This window comes from Propithecus coquereli, unplaced genomic scaffold, assembly GCF_000956105.1.
Source record: "Propithecus coquereli isolate 6110/MARCELLA unplaced genomic scaffold, Pcoq_1.0 Scaffold117, whole genome shotgun sequence".
Lineage (NCBI taxonomy): Eukaryota > Metazoa > Chordata > Mammalia > Primates > Indriidae > Propithecus > Propithecus coquereli.
This window is the reverse complement of record NW_012135747.1, coordinates 772568-793879: the sequence shown is the minus strand read 5'-3', so window position 1 is coordinate 793879 and position 21312 is coordinate 772568. Positions and strand designations below refer to the sequence as shown.

The following is a 21312-nucleotide window of genomic DNA, read 5'->3' as shown; positions in this document are numbered from 1 at the left end:
GTTCTCCAGGGTGGTCAGGGAGAGAGAGATCTCAGGGCCAAAGCAAGAGGGCGGTCACAGGGCAGATTACTGGTTCCAGTAGTGCACCCATGACTGCTGCTGTCAGCTCATTCCCACGCTCTGCCAGGCCCCAGGGAATCCAGAGGGCTTGGTCAGGCCACCTATAGTCCCCTGGGCCTGGGGCTGAAACATATCTGGGCTCAGGGAACATGAGTTGGCGGCCTTTGTGGGATGGCTGAGCATGCAGATGGGACTGGCTGGGCAGTGAAGAGGGTGTCAGGACATAGAGTGCTTGGAGACAAGCATCTGACCCTGGGGGTTTATCTCAGTCCCTCTCTCCACCCTCTCCCCTTCCCAGACCCTCTTGCTAGCCAGGCCCTGCCCCAGACCTTTCCCAGCTCCTTGCTGCCTCTGTTTAAGACTTAGCCATGCCCAGTGGCATGTGCTCAGGGCCTGGGGGCTTTTTATCTGACATGTGGTTCCTCCTCTCCAAACTACAGCTTCATGCTTCCCCTGACTTCTCAACTTCTCACCTGCCAGAGCTGAAAGTCACCCCAGAGATCATCTGAACTGACCCTCATTTTACAGATGGGGAAACTGAGGCCGAGAAAAGGGCAGTAGGTTATCCAGAGCCACATGGCAAGATCCAGGACTAGAACTTCAGCCTCCTGACACTCCTGCCACACTCTTTCCACTGTGTCCTACCACTTTTTTTGTCCATTCTCATTCATTCATTTGGAAAATATTTACTGAGAGGCGGCCGTGGGCCAGGCACTGTAGGAGACTCTTCTGCCCTCCTAAACATACAGACAGCTAGGACACGAAGAAGAAAATGGGCAGTGATCTTGTCGTGTGAAAAATTGCTACAATAATGAAAGAAGAGGGGCCTGGGGAATGTATTACGTGCACCATCATCTGATGGTGGTGGCAGTTACTGCAGGCTTCCTAGGGAAGTGATTTTCAAGTGAAGATTTAAAGGGTGTATAGGGGTTTGCCAGGCAAAAGGGGCTTTGTCCTAAAGGGGCAAAGGGAACAACTTCTGGGGCCTGGAGGCCAGAGGGAGGGGTTTGCCTGGGGAACTGAAGGAACTCCAAAACCCTAGAGCACTGGGAGAGCGGGGTGGTGGCTTAGGCAAGGAAGAACCTTAGGGACAGTTAGTGCTACATGAGTAATGGGGAGCCATCGAAGGCTTTGGAGGAGGGCAGTAAGTTCCTAGAATGAAAGCTTAAGGCAGGCAAAGCAGTGAAGCCAAACGGGAGGCTACTGCAGGCCAGAGGGAACCACGGCGTGGAGTGCGGGTGGAAACGAGGACAGAGGGGTGACTGGAAATGGTGGCCGCAGTGAGGAGCCTGAAATCACAGGGGAAGGTGTCGGAGCCAGAGAGAGGGAGCTGTCCCTCGGGGGGAAGGGGTCAGTGGCCAGGGCTGCAGGGCTGGGGCTCAGGCTGTCCAGTACAGTAACCACTAGTCGTGTGCAACTCATAATATTTAAACTAACTAAAATTAAATAAAATTTAAACTTTCGTTCCTCTGCGGCACCAGCCGCATTTCAAGTGCTCAGTCGACACCACGGCTAGTGACTACCATATTGGACAGCACAGATAGAGAAAGTTCTGTTGGACAGTGCTGTTCTAGGGGCAGCTTCCAGGCCTGCAAAGGTCCCCAGAGCAACTTGAGGGGACCCACCCTGGGCCTTTCCTTTCCCAGGTGTATTGTATTCTCCCAGGTCTGAGTAAAGGGCGACGGAGAGGAAGGGGTGAGGCAGAGAGCTGGGCGGGCAGAGAGCCCCAGGGAGAGGACAAGGCAGAGAGAAGAGAGGGAGGAGATGGTTCTGTTACAGAACAATCCTGGGGAGTGATGTGCAGAGGGTCCCTGCCCTCAAGGGGCACACAGGCCCCTGGGAAGCCTAGGGGCCGAGACCCGGATTCTAGCTGGTCTTTGCCAGTCGCGTGTCATTAGGCCAGCCACGCCACCCCTCTGCACTTCAGGTTCCTCTTCTGGAAAATCCGGCCCTGCCTCCCTCTGGGGATTGCTGCAAGACCCTCCAGAGATGGCAGATGGGAGTCTGCACTAAAAGATGCCACCACAGAAGGCCATGATCAGGACCAAATGAGTGCTCAGGGAGGGCTCCTAGGGACCTGGGGCTGGCACGCCTTAGCGCCTATAGGCCTGGGCCACTTCCTGGAGGATGGAGGAAGGGCAGTGGGCGGGGCAGTCCTGGTGAGGCACACAGCTGCGAGATGGTTTGGGGGCAGGAACCCAGGGGCACACCCGATGGGGACAGCATCGTGCTGGGGGCAGAGACCGTGTATCTGTGAGGCAGAGGGAGAGGGAGCTGGCAGGGAGGGACCCGGTAGGGGAGGAGGCCTGGGATGAGGCGAGCCACAGCACACCCGAGGGGGCCAAGCCACTGGGAGCGGTGAGTCAGAGCGGGTGGAGGATGGCTGCGGGGAGCCGGCCTGTGGGGAACCAGGAGTGTGGTTTCCAGACCTCAGGCCCCAACTCTTCCCCCATCAGCGCCCCTCTCCTGGTCTGGGACCCTTAACGAGCACTCCAGCTGCCTGTTATTTGATTTGCTTGCTGTGAAGAAAGAGACTGGAATGTCCCAAACGGAGAAAATCAGATGACACCTAGGACCAGGCAGCAGGCGTGCAGTGAAAGAAGGGGGTGGAATTAAAAGAGCCAAATCCATTTTGTAGGCCCAACAGGGACTAGAGGAGGGTCTCAGAGCCACTTTCGAGGTGAATCTTGAGGGAGGCCAGGCAGACTCCTCTTCCCTAACAGTAACGATAGCAGCCGCTGTGTTTACAGGGTGCGCACAGGGGCCGCTGCTGTGCGTGTTCCCAGTGTACCTCTTTTGATCCCTACAACTTCCCTAGGGGATTGACTCTCCCATGACCCCATTTTACAGACCAGAAGACTGATGTCACCGTACCTACATCCCACTATCTGACATTCATTCCTCTGGCTGTCAGGGAATCCCCTGGGAGAAGAAGTGGTTGAAACTTCCAGGCTAAAATGTTGAGGAACCCCAGGCCGACGCTCTCATCCCTCCCAATAATAACTGTAATAGGAGGGGCTCACATTTATGGTGTGGATACGGAATCCTTTATCGGGGAGGCATTTAGGAGAGAGATGAAAACAGTGGCTGAAAGACTGGGGCTCTGGATGGGGTCCCCTAGGATTGAATGCGGGGAGGAGGAGGGGAGCAGGCTCTTAAAGGGGACGTATGCGTATGGCAGGGTGGGCAGCCTGTGCGGAGTGTCCTGTGTAGACCTGGACCTCAGGAGATGGGCAGGCCCTGGATCTGGGTTTTCTCGCCGTCTCAATCCTAAATCTATGCCTCCTTTCATGAAGTGAGTAAAGTCCAGTTCCTTCTCTCTGCAGAGGGGAAAGTGGATCAAAGGGCTAGACAAGCTGGTATCAGGGAGCCAGGGGTATAGGGTCAGTCCCCGGCAGGCATCTCTCCTCCACACCAGCCCTTCTCCTTTCTAGACAGTTCACCAGGTCAGTGGTGGCCAGTACCCGGTGTGCGTGTGCTCTGTGCCAGGGCCCGCAGCAGCCTGCGTTCATCAGCTGCCACACACCTTCCCCGGAGCGTCCTCCCGGCCTCAGAATCCTTTCCAACACGGGGCTCCGGGAAGCCACCACCGAGTAGGGAGCGGGGCGCTCAGGATGAAGGCTCGCTCAGGACTCCAGATTGTTCTGTTTGTTACAGTGCAGAGGAGCGCTTATCAAAGATTAAGTCAGGGGGAGTCGTTAGGGCTCCGCAGCTTCTGCAGAGGCCTGAAAACTAGCAGGTAGCGCCAAACCACACGGAGGACCTCATGAAGTAGCCAACCCTCCCAGGAGGGTGACAGGGAAAAAAAGTAAAAGCATCTGAAACAAAATTCCGTCTGCCTTAAGCATAGTTTCACAATTTGACCACTCTCAGAACGATGCCCTTCCCCCGCATTCCTAATCATTCTAGACCTGCCTCCAGTGCCCTCTGGAAAGTTGCCTCGAACCACCCCAACCGGTGTGGACTCTCTCCCTGCCCCGACTTCCTGCGGCTCTTCCTGGTCGTGCCAGACCTTTAGCTCAGAGAAGGAAAATAGACATAGCGTGTGTTGTTGGCTTCCCTTCTCCCAAACCCTGGCAGACATTACTAATCATTCAACATACTCTTTTCGGGGAGCCAAGATCGGCCTCAGAATCCTTCTCAACACAGTGTGCCAGTGGCTGCCACTCCCAGTCCATCAGAGTCAGCGCGAAAGATAAAAATCTATTTGCCATCCGAGGTTTAGCCTCAACCACACCGTGCAGGTGATATTCCTCTCTGTCGCCTTTAGATGTCTTGTCTCCCCATCTCATCATACACGACCTGATGACAGGGACAGAGGCTCATAGTCTGGGTCCCTTACTGAGTCTAGCCCAGGACTTTGCACAGAGTAGGCAGCCCTCACCAATTAGTTGTCGGTTTAAGGCCCCCCTGCTGGAGGCTGGGGAAGACGTCTCAGTCAGCTGTGCCCCCGACATCCCCAACGTCAGATCAGCATTTGCTCGGGGGTGTTCTGGGGAATGGGTGTTTCGTGTCACCCAGCAGAGGATGAAATGACCGAGTCCTCACAAGTCTGGGCTGCGCGCCTGGTCCTGGCCGGGAGAGCGGCAAGTGCTCGGTGTGAGGTGTTCCCACCTGGACAGCGCAGGCGGGTCCCCTCTCACCCTCTACGCCCAAGGTCAGGGGCTTCATCTTCACCCGCCCGGGCTGCCTGGCAAGTTTTTTTTGGGAGGGGGCGTGGGCAAAATAGTGAAGCAGGCAAACCCACAGCATTTGGTATCGCGTAGACCTCTGCCACTAATTAGTTGTACGACCTGAGCCTCGGTATCCTGATCTGAAAAATGGAGGTGACAACGTCCTCCCCATAGGGTGATTGTGGGACTAAATTTAATCATTCGGTTAATGGCATCTGCAGTCATTGCCACCTCTCTCATCATTGGAGGAGATGACATGGGGCTGCACTGTGTCTACAACTTTTATTAATAGCTAATATTTATTGAGTAATTACTATGTGCCAGGTACTGTATAAAGAGCTTACATGTATTGATTCACTAAATCTTCACAATAATCCTATGAAGTGTTACTATTTCCTTCCTACAGAAAAGACAATGGAGTCTCAGAGAGGTTAAGTAACTCCCAAGATAACACAGCAAGTGAGTGGCAGAGCCGGGCCTTGAACGCAGGCGGTGTGGCTCGAGAACTGGCATTCTCAGCCACTAGGAAATACCTGTCTCTGTGAAGTACCACGCCCCTCTGACTCGGCTGAGGCTAGTCAAACCAGCCAGGACCTGGGGACCTGTTCGGTTCAGTTTGGCTCCCATACGCAACATTCACTGAAGTCACTCGGCCTTAGGCCCACGTTACCATCTTTGCTGTCAGAATGACGCTGAGGGTGTTGCTAAGTATGTCAGGCCTTGGTGATGAGGACCCTTAGGAGAGTCCTTGTCCAGCCTTGGCTTCTAGAATGCTTGGGCTTCCCAGGAGGGATGATTTGTTCTTCTCTCCTGGACTCTGAACTGGCCGCTAGGAAGCTTAGCAGCAGATCTGGGATTCAGCCAGCGGCAGAGGTTTTTGTATGCGCCTTGATCCGGGTCTGTTTGTCACTCTGCCTCTCACTGCCTTCTTCTAACTTGCTGTATAACATCTGTCTGTCTGTCTGTCTATATCAGCTGCCTGAATGCCCCCTTTAAAGCAAGGTAAGGGTACAAGTTCTGAAGTAATTGAACATTTTAAAGTTACCCTCCCCTCCTCCTCATCTTATCTGCATGTCCTAAAGGCCTGCGCCTGGACGGGTGACCGGCTGGCTGCATTAGAATCGCCTGGGGAGCTTTTACAGCACGCCAAGGCGGGCCTCCCTCCCGATAGCTGGGTGTGGACCCCATGGGTAGGGTCTGGCAGGGGGTGTCCCACAAGCCCCATGGTGGCTGCAGCCGGGGCTGGCAAGCCCCGAGAAAGAGAGTTTGTGTGTGTCCTGGTGCCTGGAACCTGCTGTGTAATGAAACCCAGACCCCCTGTCCTGGGTCCCAGGCAGTGCTGAAGGATGAGGGGGCAGTGAGGAGGGTCACAGTGAGATGCCATGGAAGTCCCACTGTGCACTAAGTAGTCTGAAAGGCCGGGAGGTTTAAAGAAGGGTGAGCAGTGGGGTTTTCACTGTTGTTTTCCAAAAAATAAAATCAACCAGGGGTTTGCCCTCCAGGAGGAAGGTTTCAGAGACGTCTCAGATATCCTTCTCCTGCCTCTTTTGGTTGGATTCTGCCCCTCCCGGAAGCAGCCTGTGGAGCCCTCAGTAAGCGAGGGCAGTGAGCAGCAGGCTCCTCCAGGGGAAACTGAGGCCCAGACCCGGGGAGGCTGGGGCAGCCTGGGGTCCCGGCTCTCCTGGGGGTTGTCTAGGCAGCAGGCCCAGCAGCACTTTCCGGCTGACACCCCCTGTCATCCCACGTCCTGGGCGTGGCCTCCCTGTGGCCGAAAGGGCGGGACAGGCTGTTGGCAGCGGGTACTCGCCTGGTCCTTCAAAGAGCAGAATTGGGCGGAACTGCCTGCCTGAGAGGCTTGCACGGCCTTTGAGGGGGACACTGGGCCCCTGTCTCCCTGCCTGGAGGCTACTGTGGGCTTCCTGGAGCCCAACAAGGGCTGGGCCTCTGCCTCCTCAGCCGCTTCGCACTGCCACTGCCCAGCCCCTCCCTGCCCACCCCACCCTCCTGGCTCTTCGGGCTGCAGCAGGGAGGCCTTGCTGCTCCCAGAGGCTGTCTCAGGGCCTGGGCTTCCACCATCGAGACACGTTGTGCCCACAGCCATCTGCTGAGCTACAGCTGCCCCTGTGAAGGCACCTCTTCTGCACCAGGCCACGCTCTGACAAAGGTGGCCCGTAGGGCAGGCCAGGAAGTGTGACCTCTGGGGACAGGGATGCAGAAAGGGGGCTGGGTTGAAGAGGCATTAGTGGGGGCTCTTCCAGCCTCTGTCCGCCTCCCCCTGCACTGGCACTTAAGGTTTCCTTGAGCTGGGGGAGGCTCTGTGACATGGGAGGTCAGAGGGTGATCCTGCCACCTCCAGCCTCTCCCCACTCCATAGAATCAGGAAGGGCCTTTGTAAGATATGTGCCGCACCAGGAATTTCCAACAGCAGCCCTGGTCCTCAGGCTTACACACCGCAGTGACGGGGAGCTCACTACCTTATGCAGCTGATTGTTCCAGGGTGGGGTAGCTGTGGCTCTTAATATTGCATGTGTTGTTCATCTTTTTGGAGCCTCAGACCCATCTCTACGCCCAGTAACCCACATCTCCAGCATGTCTCAAAAGCACCTTAAACTCACCGCATCTAAACCGAGCAGCAAGTCCGGCCCTCCCCAGCAATCCTTCATCTGTCAACGCGCCGGCAGCCACGCCCACCCTGGCCCACTGCCCATGCCTTCTCAGCCTCCACAGACCCGTCCTGTCCTCTCCATCACTGCCCACCCTTCCCAGCCCGCACTGTCCTCCCGACTCGTCTGCCCCCACCCACTCTGTCCTGCCTCTTTGATCATCCACTCAGCAGCCAAAGGAATCTTTTTAAAAATCGAAATGCAATCACACCGTCTCCCTGATTAAAACTCTCCAGTAACTTCCCACTGCTCCCAGGCTAAAGACTAGATTTCCTAATGTGACCCAGGTGGCCTGCAGGGTGCAGCCCTTGCCAGCCTCTCCAGCTCCGTGGCTTACCACCCCTTGCCTTGGAGTCCAACCACATGCTGGTACACTGTCATGGCTAGAAGCACAGACTGTGGGACCAGCTCTGCTAATTGCAAGCTGTGCAGCCTTCGACGAGTTGTACAATCTCTCTGTGTCTTGGGTTGGACCTCTATAAAACGGAGATGATGATAACAGGAGTATCTCCCCCTTATGGGGCTATTTTTAGGATTAAGAAAGTTAAAACGTCAAGTGCTTGAGCAGTGCCTGGTACTCTAGTAATAGTCCCATCTCCTTGAAAGAGCCAAGATCTCCTCTCGCAGGCATAGAGTGGGGAGTGTGGGCTCCAAACCTGCTTCTTGGGTTCAAATTCTGCCTCTGTCCCTTCTGGCTGTGTGTGTCTTGTATGTTACTTTGCCTATTTCTGTTTCAATTTCCTCACTCATGAAATGGGTTGCTGTGAGTGCTGAGTGAATTCATACATGCATGATGCTTGCTTGGTTCCTAAGAAGCACGTTATCGTGTTGGCTTCTAGCTGCTCCCATGTGTCCAGTTAGTTTAGCTGGTGCTGGTGCTCAGGTCTCAGCTCACCTGTCACTTCCCTGTGATGGGCCAGACTAGTCGGTGCTCATGACTGGCTCTCGGCACCTTGCCCTTCTGGGCCACAGGCCTGATAACTGTGGCTGCTTCATGTCGATGGGTGTGGTTTGCAGACAAGGGTGGCCTCCGTGTCTGCTTTGCTCAAAAGTATGTCCCCAGCACTTTGCATATCTCTGGCACATAGTAGGTGTTCAATATCCATTTGTGAAAGGGAGGAAAGGAGGGAAGGGGTTCCGAACATTCACCCCAGGACTCTTACCCTCCACCCCTCCCCTCTCTGTGGTAGGGGGCCCCTGCCTCCCCCTGCATCAGACCCAGAGATGACCCCCAACCTCCTGAGACCCTTGTGGTCCTGGGCCCCTTGCCCACCTGGCTCCCACCCATACAGTCAGTTCTGGGGCCCCACTCCTTGACTTCGCTGAGATAGCAGCAGGGCCTTGGGTTAGCTGGAAGGAAGGACTTCCTCATATGAAGGCTGGAAAGCTCAAGCAGGAGCCTGTGCCTCCTTTCCCTGACTTTTTCTGAACCACAGAGCCTGAGGCCACATCTGTCTGTGGTTCTGGTGAAATAGGGAGGCAGGGAGAGGCAGAGGCAGCCTGTGACATCCGGAGGACCCTCAGGCCCCTGTTTCATGGCCCTGGGAGTCTGTGATCAGGCGCCAAGCCCGTTACACAAAGAGAGCTGCAGAGGGAGGGAGAAGACAGCTCCTCGGGCACCGGGCACCCCCCGGCAGCCTCCCGCCAGCCCCCAGCACACAGGCCCGGAGCAGCCCAGGCGAGTCCAGCGTCGCTGGGTGTGGGTTGGATGTCTGGAGCTACTCCACTTCGGTTCCCCCTGCCCGAACTGCCTGTGCCCTGGGCCTGTGGCCGCACATGGGCCTGTCCCTTTAACAACCCCCTTCTGTGGGGCCAGCCCTCTCCTGCAGTCCCTGGGATGCCATCCTGCCTCTGTGCCTTTGCTCCTCACTGGAATGCCCTCCTATCTCCATCTTTCCAGTCTACCCACATTCTGCCAAAGCCCAGCCCCAAGCCCACCTCCTCCTGGGACCACAAGGATGAGTCCTAGCGGGCAGGCTCAAGAGTATGTTATGTGATTCGAGTACGGATCAAGACACCAGCCGCAGGCCCCTGTCCTCCAAGAGCCAGCTTGGTCTCCAACGGGGCAGCCGGCCCAGCAGCAGTGAGGCTGCAGGATGATCAAAAGGGCTCCAGTAGATGGGATCAAGCCCCTGCTCTGTGCCAGGCACTGTCATCAGAGCAGTGGCACAGGTGCCGCAGCTTTGCTGCTGTGGTCACTGGGACAGGCACCGCCTCTCCTTCTAACTTCTAGTTCTCAGGGTCAAAAGGCAGGGCTGCAGGCAGGACCCTCACTCACCCCCTTTTGTGGGAAGAGGGGCTCTGCCTTTCCCAGGAGGGGGAGGGGCACGGCAAGTGCAGGAAACCTGACCACTTGTCCCAGTGCTGCACGCCAGGAGGCCAGGGCAGTGGAGGCCAGGCCAGCATCACTGTAGCAGGTGGGAGAGGCAGGGCTGGCACCAGCTCAAGAAAGAAGTGGCCTTCACGTGGCCACCAAGCAAAATAAACTGGCAAAGCAGCTGCTCACCCTTCCTCACGTCTGGACATCTCTGTTTTCCGGTCTCATCTCGTTTTATCCTTCCTGCAGCCCTGTGCAGTCTAGTGGGTAACTGATATTATCCCCATTTTATGGATGAGGAAGTCAAGATCCAGAGGAGTTCTACCTCTTGCTTAATAAGGGTGGTGGGAGAGTTGGGGCTACACCCCAAGGCCCAGGCACCCCAAGTGTTGCTCAAGCTGATACGATACGATGTGACAGGACGTATCAACACTGCCAAGCTCCACATATGGTGGATGCTTCGTTGGAGTTTGGGGACCATCTATGCCAACCCAGTCCCGTGCCAGCCGCCAAGGGCAGGTGGTTCTAATCGCAGTCATACACTAATAATATCAAAAATCAATTATTAAATGCCATTTTCTAAATAAAGTGTCTGGTAGGTAGTGTTCAATATGCATAGCTATTATTATTAACTCTCATTTAATTATTCAACCCAAAATTGCTAAGTGCTTCATGGTTTCCAAGGCATGTTCTTCTATATGATCTCATTCAGTCTCCATGCAAGCACTCAGGAAGCTGTCAGGGGGAGCGGGGGCATATCCCCATTTCGCAGATTCCCCTGAGGGGAGGTGCCAGGCTCCAGGTGACAGCTGTCCCATGAAGAGCTCACCTGGCCTCTCTCTGGGCTTGCTCTCCACGCTGTGGCTTGGACCTGAGCCACATATCACAGAGGCCCATGTTGAGCTGGGGCCCTTTAAGAGCCCTGAGGCTGAGGGATGGGGAGGGAGTGGCCCCTAAATCCAAGGCCCGGCTGGAGCCACGTTCTCTGGGGGGAGTGAGTAGCCGCCTGGCATTTTCCCTTTGATACTGATACAGGCATTTTAATAGCTGCGACTGATCAGGCGGGTGATGTTTCAGCGCTGGCCACACAGGGCATTCCGGGAGGCCCAGGCTGCCAACAGGGGCAAAGCAGGGAGGCTTCTCTGCCCAGGGTGGCTGGGGGTCCCCCCCAGGGCCTCAGCCCGGGGATTTCTCACCAGGGGTCTCAACTCAGATGCCTAAGGGGCAAGGCTGGTGGCCTACATAGCCGAAGCTGGCTGGAGGGAGAGAGTACCTTGGCGACCTGGACAGCCCATGCCCATCTGAAAGGGGCAGGCAGCACGTCACACCACCTGCTGTACTATACCTGGTGTTGCCAGACCCTCCCATTGTACCAGAGAGACCAGAAATCAGAACTTGATGTGAAATTTCCTGATTACTAAACAACCAGCATCTGTTGAGCACCTCCGATGAGCCAGGCCCTGTTTAGACACAGTGAATAAAACAGAACAAAGTATCCACGTCCCTGTGGGACTTACATGCTGTGGTGGAGGAGGACAATGAGCAAGATAAATAAGCTCCCAAAAATGCTAAGGAGGAAATAAAATGGGGATTTGGGGGAGGAATTATATTGAGGGGGGCACAGGAGGCAAGGAAGGCCTCACTAAGAGTGTGTCAGGTGTAGCTGGGAAAAGAACAACCGGGGCAGAGAGCCCAGCCAGTGCAAAGGCCCTGAGGCAGGGGAAAGCCTGGCCTGTGCAGGAGCAGCAGAGGTGTGTGTGACCACCCCGGCCACCATGTTGAGGACGATCTTTATCAGCAAGGGCAGAAGTGGGGGATGTGTTAGATGGTTGTAGCAGTAATCAGGCCAGGAATAGCAGGAATGGGCGTGGGCTGAGAGAGAAAGAGACATTGATGAGAGTTGTGAGGTTTTGAGCAACTGGCAAGACGTAGCTGCCCTTCCCTGTGATGGGGAGGCTGGTGGCAGGGGCAGGTCTGGGGAGTGGGGACAGAAAGTCAGGAGCTCAGCTGGTTTGGAGATGCCTGTGGATGGCCACGCCGGGTTGACAGTGGACGTATGTGCCTGGAGTTTTGGAGGGAGAGCCGGGTTGGAGTGCAAAGGGCATCATCACACATAGACACTTTGAAGTTGTCAGGCCAGGTGAGGTCCTCTGGGAGCCAATGTCTAGAGAAAGAGGTGGGACCCTGGGTGTGGGCCCTGTGACCCCCCGTGGTTAGACCTCAAGTAGGTAAGAAGGAGCCAGCAAAAGAGACTGAGAGGGAACAGCCAGGTGGCAGAAGGGAGACCAGGAGAGTGCAATGGCTGGGAGCCAAGTGCAGGAAGCATTTTGAGGAGGAGGAGGAGGAGGAGGAAGAGGAGGAAGAGGGGGAGGAGGGTGGAGGGAGAAGGGGGAGGGGGAGGGGAAGGAGTGAGCAAATGCTGCTGACAGGCTGAGATGAGGCAGGAGGACTGTCCCCCAGACTGGGCAACATGGAGGCCGTGGGTGACCTCGAGAAACCCTGGGGGCGGGGACAGGGGTAAGAGCCAGACAGGAGTGGTCCAGGAGAGAGGGGAGATGTGGAGGCAGCAAAGGTAAACAGCTGTCATCCCGGAGTTTTACTAGGGAAAGAGCTAAATGAAATCAGGAGAGGATTTGTCTTTTCTTTTTTTAGGATGGGAGGAACAACAGCAGATTTGCGTAACAATTCCACGAGGGTGGACGAACTACAGCTAAACCCCACTCTGCTGGGGCAGCCTGTTTATGTAAATATGGTGTTACGGGAACACGGCCACACTGATTTGTTTCCCAACTGTCCTCGGCTACCACAGGAGAGTTGAGTAGTTGTGGCGGCGGAGATCGTGCGGCTCGCACAGCCTAAAATATTAACTGGCTGGCCCTTTACAGAAATGTTTGCCGCCCCGATGTGAGCGATCCAGTCTACAGGAGGGAATCGAGGGGGCAGGAGGGCAGGCGGGAGGGGCTGGCCTGAGCCGAGAGCCCAGCCAGGCGCAGGAGAGAAGGGCGCTTGCAGCACCCACCCAGATGGGCGGCAGGCGAGGCAGGGGGTGCCTTGGGAGTCCTCTTCTGCCTGCTTCTGCTTTCTCAAGGTCAGCAGTTGACAGTGAAGTTGGGGAAGGGGGTGGGGCGGTTTGGGGAGAGAAGGTGTGAGAATTCCCAGGACAGGGAGATGCTGAAGGGTCCACAGAAGGATCGCTGGGCTTCCATTTGGGATCAGGAGCGTGAGTTATGGAGAGACCAGTCAGCAGGGCTGTGTGTTTTCTCCCGCTTTGCTCCGCTGCGTGGGTGCAGGCGTGGGGTGGGTGGAGCCGTTGGATCTGGCCAGGTTTGTGGCTTAGCAAGAGCGTGTGATGAGGTAGGGGGGTGTCAAGGCAGTGGAGGGTGCAGACGGGACCACAGAATTTGAGCCAGGAGCAGAAGGCAGTGAACCGTGGCAGGCGAGGGACAGTAAAAGGGTGGCAGGACCCGTGGATTGAAGGTCCTGTGGGCTGCGAGGGTCCCTGGAGATGGGGGTCCGTGTGTGTAGTGTTGGAGCCCAGACTGCGGAAGGGCCTTGGGGATATTGGTATTTAATACCTCTTAAAAATAAACACTGGGAAGGCCAAGAAAACACACCTACACCCTGAATGTAGCCAATTTCCTACCTGTGTCCCTGGTGGCTTTGCCCACACAGACATCTCCTTCCCCCCGATCGATGCTCCTGGCTCTGGGCCCACCTTTCTTGCCCAGCCTCTCTCCTGAGCTCCAGAGCTGCCGTGCCTGCTCACCGGCTCCTCCACGAGGACTGCACCAGTCCCCAAACTCACCATCTTCCCTCGGGCAGGCGAGATGCTACTACTGGGACACGACAGGGGCAAGAGCAGGGCCTGGTTCCTGCCCCGCACCAAGCCTCTCTGTGCCCGGCTTTCTCTTCCCCCTGGATGCCTCTTCCCGGTCTGCTTCTCTCTGTAACACTGCCATGCCATGGTCCAGACTGCCTGCATCTCTCCACTGGACAGTGGCTGTGACGTCCTCCAGGGAGGACCTCAGCCCCAGCTTTCTCACTGTTCTGGTCTATTTTCCATATACTGCTAGAGTGACCTTTATACAACCCAAACTTGACCACATGCCTCCTTGCTTAGCACCCTGGAAGGTTCCTCCATGCCGGACTTCCTACCTGGGCCCACAGGCCCCTGCATTAGTCAGGGTTCTCCAGAGAAGCAGAAGCAACGTGCTATATGTAGATACACAGGGGAGATTTACTAGGAGGGACCGGCTCGTGTGATATGGAGACTGAGACGTCCCGCAATCCGCCATCTGTAATCTGGAGGCCCAGGACAGCTGGTGTCGTAGCTCCAGTCCAAACCCAAAGGCCTGAGAACCAGGAGAGCCGATGGTGTAATTTCTAGGGTAAGTGCGAAGGGCGGAGAACCGGTTGCAGGTGCAGGGGGAGTCGATGTCCGAGGGCAGGAGAAGGTGGATGTCCCTGCTCAAGCAGAGAGTGAATGCACCCTTCCTCCGCCCTCTTGCTCTATTTAGGCCCTCAACAGATCAGATGGTACCTACCCACATTGGTGAGGATAGTCTTCACTTAGTCTACAGATTCAAATGCTAATCTCTTTTAGAAACACCCTTGCAGAGACACCCAGAAATGATGTTTAACCAGCCCTCTGGGCATCCCTTAGCCCAGTCGAGGTGACACACAAAATTAACCATCGCGGCCCCACTTCCCACTCAACACTCAGGCCATCCGAGGTCTGCAGTCACCTGGGTTCCTCTGGACATGCTTCTCCCAAGCTAGGCTCAGACCTGTTTGATGATGGGGACTGCGTCTTGTTCTCTATTTTGCACAGCCTCATAATTAGTAGAAACTCAGTAAGTATAGGATTGACTGAACAAAAGTAATGAATTTGACATTGGAGGACCTGGAATTTAAGCCCACTGTGGCTTCTTTGCTGAAGGCAATTCCCCTTCCCTCTCTGAACCTCAGTTTCCTTAATTATAAAACGGGGCTGACCTCTGGCCTGCCTGCAGCACAGGGTGATGATGAGGGTCAGGCGAAGTCTAAGAAATGTGAAAGCCACTTCCAGGTCTGTCTTAGGTCAGATTCCCAAGGAAACGGGCTGCGAGGTGGAGGTGTGTGAGCAGATGGCTTACTGGGGTCAATCTAGGAGGGAGTGAGGGAAGCAGGATTGGGCAGGGGAGGGGCTGAGCTGCAATGCAGTCATGACAGAGGCCTCAGCTTGTCCCCTGGGAGCTTGAAAGCTGAGGGCCCTCAGCATCAGTCCAAATTGAGGCAGAGGGACCAGGTTTGTGCCCCATATCTATCAGTAACTGAATGTGGGTAGCCCCTTGGGGGCGGGTGTGACCCTGGTCAAGCAGCTGCCTTCAGCTGAGAGCAGCTCCCAGAGAGGGCTCAGCGTTCTGCAGCCAACACCCCCAGAGGCTAAGGCACGAGTGGCCTAACCCTGGGAGCCTGGACGGCTCTAGAGCTTAACGGCTGTCAGAAAGCCATGGAAGTGTCAGGGATCCGTGTCATAAATTCACAGTCTCCGCCATCGCCTTAATGATCTGCCCACCCAGCTTCCACATTCCTGATCCTCTTTCCTTGCTCACATCACCCAGCCACTCTGCCACCTTTCCTGTTCCTCAAACACCCCTACACAGTCCTGTCTCTGAGCCTTCGCCTCTGCTGTTCCCTCTGCCTGGAACACGCTTCCTCCAGATACCGCACGACTGCTTTCCTTACTTCCTCTGGATATCCCACAACTCATTTCCTTACTTCCTCCAGCTCTCTGCTCCAATGTGCCCCCCACAGAGAGACCTTCCCTGACTGCCTAGTTTAAGATACCACCTCCTGTCACTCTCTGTCCCCTTGCCCCACTTCATTTTTCTCCCAGCATGACAGCTGCCTGAATCATATATTTTTATTTCTCTTAATTGTCTGTCTCTGCCACTAGGTACGGCCCTTGGGGGGTATGCCCTCTGGGGATGGGGCGGGGGCCACCTGCCTTGTGCCACACTCTCTATCTCCAGGCTCATCCCTTGGGATGTCCTCCCTTCCTGTCTGTCTTGGCCTCCTGCCCCCTTCTGCACTCAGAGCCCCCACCCTGTCTGCACTGTGCTCCCTCTCCAGGGGCCTTTGTACACACCTTTCTTCAGCAGGTGGCGTGGACTTTGCTGAGAAGTTGACGTCTCAGATCCTCTACATCCTGGCCGTGTGACTTCAGCAAGTCGCTCAGCCTCTCGGAGCCTCAGTTTCCTTCAGTAGAAAATGAGGTCACTGTCGACCCTACCTTAGAGTTCAGTTATGAAAAATAGATGCACTTCTCTGTATCAAAGCACCCAGCTCAGCGCCAGCACACAGTAGGGGCGCAGCAGACGTTAGCTTGCTCTGAATCCCTGTGAAGCTTCCTGACCTTCCCTCCCACCACCAAGCCAGAGGTGGCATCACCTCCCATGACTCCTCCCACGTGACTTGCTTTTCCTTGCTGGCGGCCCATGCAGACTGCAAAGTTACACGGTAGTGGGGGAGCAAGTGCTGGAGAAATGCTTACAGGGCCTGCGGGCATCCTGGTGGGCCAGCGTCGTCAGGGCGGGGACTGCGGAACCCTGCATGTAGTCAGTCACTGCCAGCGGAGCACAAGCCCTGCTTTTCTTTCTTTTTCATTTTTTTAGTTTTTGTAGAGATGTGGTCTTGCTATGTTGCCCAGGCTGGTCTCGAACTCACGGACTCACGCAATCCCCACCTTGGCCTCGCAAAGTGCTGGAACTGCAGACGTGAACCACTGCGCCCAGCTTGTTTTTCAAGAGAAATTAGGAATGCAGACTTGCATGTGAAACCACCCACTATAAAATATTGGCGACAAACTCAATAATAATAATGAAATCACTGTGGGAACCAAATAAAATACATTGAAGGGCCAATTTGGCCCTGGGGCTCCCAGCTTCTGACTGCTGCACTAGCAGCAGAGCGTGCGGGTGTGAACCCAAGCTCTGGCCTCTACTTCACCCGTGACCGTGGCCGGTGCAGCCTCCTCTGTGCGTCGAGGCTCCTCACTGATGAAATGAGTGCAGTAATAGCTAGCGTTTAGTGACAGCCTCCTGGGTGTCGGCTGCCATTCTTTCTGTGCAGCAACCTTTCCAGTCCTCTCAGGAACCCAGCGAGGTCAGGACTGTTGTCAGCCCTGGGTCTGAGAACCATGTGTGAGCCGGGCATTCTGGCTCCAGAGGCGTCCCTGTGAACCGCTGTGCTAGTCTGGCCGCCTCGTTGCAAAGATCATCAGGAGTCCTTATATAAGGACATGTCACGCTGCCTTTCCCAGAATAAGCACACAGGTGTCAGCACATATAGGCATCCTGCCCTGTGTGGCTGTTTTGCACGTACTCGTCCATTTGCCCCCGTGAACACGGCAGCTCCTTGAGGGTAAGGGGTGTCCTCTTTGGAGCCTTCCAGATTGGTTCAGTGATTTGAAGCAAAGTGAGGAAAAGTTTTGGGGGAGGGGTGCAGAGAGCCTTCCCAGCCCCCTGCTCCTGCACCCCTGCCCAGCCTGCCTGTGCTGGCTTTGTGAGGGACCCCAGAAGAACAGAAGGCGCTGTCCCTGCCCCGAGATCCATCAGGAGCCCAGCGCGAAACAGGAAACAATTAGCAGAGAGCTGAGAAAAGCATGTCATTGTGCGTATGAGTATAGGGCGCAGCAAGGCTGGGACTGGTTAACAGGCCCCTGTGGTTGGGGTTAATTTTTTTAATAGTGCTCCGAAGACATCAGACGCTGAGATTACCAAGATGGGCCTTCCCGTCTGCTTCTGATTACCCAGACGCCCGGTGGCCAGTGCAAGGCCATTAACCACCAGTCTTTGATCCAGGAACAGTCCTGCCAGCTCCTCCCATGCGGCCCCTTCCCCTCCTCCCCTCCCCACCAGCCCGCAGACGCGTCCCAGGGCTTGGTGTTTATGAGCTCCGGTGACCCCTCTTTTCTGTCTCTTGTGCAGAAATGGAAGCTCCATTCTCGCAGGCGCCGGGAGGCTCCGAAGACGTCTCCAGGATGTAACTGCCCACCAGGTAAGGAGCCCTGCAAACGGGTGAGCTTGGGCATTCCTAGGACAGGGACCAGAGGCTCTTCCAGGTGGCCATGCTCTAGCCACACCAGGCCGTCGCTTGTCATTTGAAAGATGGGAATGACAGTATCTGTGGTTGCCTCCCATCTACTCACTGAGCAGCCTGCCCATTCCCCATCCACCGTCCAGCCAGCCATTTATCATTCATTCATTCGCAACTCTTCTGTGGGCCTGACACTCTTTGAACCAGGTTGTGGTAAGGTAAGAGAGGATGATGGGTGTGTCTCTGTCTTAAAGTTAGGAAGCGCTATGCAGAGTGGAAGGGAAGATCCACCCCATGAATTCATTCATTCGTTACCCGAATGAATGAACGACCTCATAAATGTCAGGCCCTGTTTGCCATGGCTAGCTGGCTTAGGGTGGTGCGTGTTCACTGCACGGCCTCTAGGCTACGTGCACACACATGTGCTTACTCACCGGGGAGTCAGACACAAGCTAAAGGTTGAAAGCGATGTGGTGTAGTATAGTCAACTGGTCTAATCTGGATTCAAATTCTGCTTTCGCACTTATGAGCCCTGTCTGGGCAGAACCCTGCCCCGCCTACTCTAGAGCTCTCTCCTCTTTCTGGTGGGGACTGCTCCTCAACCGCGTCTATCCATCTGTATAGCAGCTATGGGCAAGGGTCTGCCCCGTACTGGGTGCTGGGTTCAAGTGCATCGTCCACAGTGAAGGCCAATGATAAGTGACAGTTCATGAGAACTCTTCTAGGTCCCTGGCCATTATTGTTACGCTCTGAGAATGACAGATGGGTACATTTTGCTGTTCCCTTGAGTTACTAGAACTGGCTGTACCCCTTTGGGGGGGGGAAGGAAGCCCTTAAAAAGGGTTGGAGGAGACAAGGTAACATATTTAAGTAATCACAGAGAGCTTTGCCCTCCTCTGGGCCTCTGCCCGCTCGGAGTGTGGCCTCTCCGACATGCACTGTCGCAGGTGGCATTGGCTGGGCTCCCTGGCAGGCCCTCCTCTGGCCACAGGAGCCGAGGAGCCCTAGCCACACTCACTCAGGGTCCCCAAGCCAGGGAAGTCAGGCTGACAGATGTTGAGCATATGGGAAATGCAGGGACCATATTCGTGAGTGGGCTGGGCTGTGAGTCGTGGTTCCGGGATGCTGCCCCGGGGACAGTGAGACCATGAAGGGATTCAGCTGGCCCTGGTCAGAAGAGGGTCGTCTGGGTTAATTAAAAGGATGTCCAGAAGCCCTGGGAAGCTCCCCCCCTCCCTCTGGGCCCAGGAGATTGGGCCCTGGGGTCTGGGAAAGCTTTCAGGAGAGGAATGCCAAGATTAATGAGATGCGGTGGAGGCGAGGGTGGGGTGATGGGGCCTGGGCAAGGTGGCCACGTGCATCGGTGGAGCCCAAGTTTCAAGTAATCATGTCTGTTGTCCCAATAAATCTTGGACAATGACAACCAATTTTTGATCAAAGCATAGAATGTTGGTTAAAGGCAGGAGATTTAGAGCCACGGACGACATAGGTTTGAATTCCATCTCCAATATTTCCCAGCTGTGTACCCTTCGGAGTGTTGTTTAACCTCTCTGTGCCTCGGCTGCTTTGTCTGAAAATCAGGGATAATAGCAATAGCCTCCTTGCAGGGATGTGGTGGAGATTCAGTGAGGTAACCCTGGAAAGCACTCAGCACCTTGCCTGGGTCCCAGCAAGCACTGTTATCACTTCCTGAACTGCCTCTCGCACTTCAGAGGTGCACAGAGAGCCTATGGAATGCCGCGTCCTGGGGTTCCAGGCGGTGTGGGCTGCGCATTTAGGGCCAGGCAGAGGCTTGCCTGTCTCCCTTTCCTGCCTGGTTGGGGAAAACACAACAGCTGTCTCATGGCCTTCAAACGTCCTGCCCGCCATGACAGTGGGTGCCTGACCAATAAATAGGTCTCAATTTTGTGCGTCAGAAATTCTGGCTCAAGTAGTCCTGGGGAGGCCAGGAGCTGGGGAGGGATGTGGCAGGAGGAAGGAAGGACTGGGCAGAGCACTGTCCCCGCCTTGCCTGCTGGGAGTCTGCGTGGGACCTCTGGGCTTGGACAGTGAGGAAAAGGTTCAGAAGGTCGAGGGTCAAGGGATACCGTGGAAGAAGGAAGGGCTTGACACGGTCCTCCGAGGGGAGGAGACCCCAGCAGGGACTGAGCTGGCCAGACATGGGAGGAGAGAGGGCAGGGCTCCTGGAGGGGTGTCCCCATGTGTTCAGAATTTCCCAGAGGGCAGTTTGGCCCAAAGTACAGATCAGAACTAGCTGGGCAACACCAGAAGGATTTAAAGAGAAGGACCAAAATTGAGGCAAAATCACAGGGTACTAAGATGCTCTCCCAGCTTTTTGGGGACTCAGGCAGAGAAGGACTGGAATGGCTACAAGAGGCATCTCACATCACGGGCTAGGTCCTGCCGGATCCCTGCGCCTGCCTCTTTCTGACCCACCTGAGGCTTCTCTTCCCTTGGGGCAGTAACCTCCTCCACACCAAACCCACCCTATCGTAAATAATAGCAGTTACTGTTGCTGCCCCCTAACTGAGCTCCTACTATGTGCCAGGCACAGTACTAAGCACTTCATATTGATGGGTAACCTTCCTCAAAACACTAAAGATAGGTAAAGTGGAGTTCTAACATTCTGAAATATTTGAAAATCCTCAAATTCATGAGGAAAGCATCACTCTCATTCTTGCATGTACATCATGCATCTCTGATTTTTCCCTGAGGGTCAGAGTTTGTAAACCACTCTACGGACCACTTCGTGGCTCCTGATGCTTGCAGAAGGACTCATATGATTGTCAAGTGCCATTAACAGATTCAAAGCATGATTCACTCTTGTCTTGCCAGCACCTAGTACTGTAGCCCATACATAGTAGATGCTCAGTGAATGTTCAATAGAGAATCATTCCTGATGATTGGATTCTTTCCCACGTTCTCCATCTGCCATCTGATTGGGTTCAGATGCTGTATCCACTCCACCCCAAGCCTTGCCTGATGCTGAATTCACCGCTGTTGGGAAACAACAAATAACACAGTCTTCCTGCCCACTGTGGCCACTGGGATTGAAGCCTGGATCCTCAAATCTGTGCCTGTCCCCAGTTTGCCCCTGTGGCCAGTGAAGCCGAGGCCAGAGTCCTGTGGTGGGTGTGTCCTTCCTTGCTGCAGCCTTGGGCCCCAGGGCGGCACCCAGAGGGGCTTGGGACACATAATCGTGGGCAGAAAACCTGCCTCCTTCCCTTTCTACTCTGACTTTGCCAGTATCCTCCCAGGATCCTCCCTGTCCCAAAATAGCCAGGCACTGGCTGAGATCTGGCTGCATCCTGCTTCTGGGCTGCATGTGCTGTTTGCCAGGGAGCGATGGGCTTGCAGGCCTGGGACGGGATGCCAAAGGTCAAGCCTAAATCAGGAGGGTCACGGCGGCCAGAAGTTCAGAGGAATAGGTGTGGGCCGTTTGCAGAGCATATGGTCTGGTGGGGCAGGAGAAGGGCCTTGGGAACACATATATATACCGTGGGACTTTCTAGGCCACTTG

The 21312-nt window shown here is 55.2% G+C and overlaps 1 protein-coding gene across 3 annotated transcripts in view; it reads left to right on the top strand.

The window, feature by feature from the left end:
• The window catches only part of COL13A1 (collagen, type XIII, alpha 1), a 148962-nt gene that overhangs the window by 2142 nt on the left and 125508 nt on the right, over positions 1–21312 (top strand). For all 3 annotated transcript variants that reach the window (XM_012658683.1, XM_012658664.1, XM_012658673.1), the window contains exon 2: positions 17684–17753. In XM_012658683.1, coding sequence (XP_012514137.1) covers positions 17684–17753 — 70 coding nt within the window. The remainder of the gene's footprint in view (positions 1–17683; positions 17754–21312) is intronic.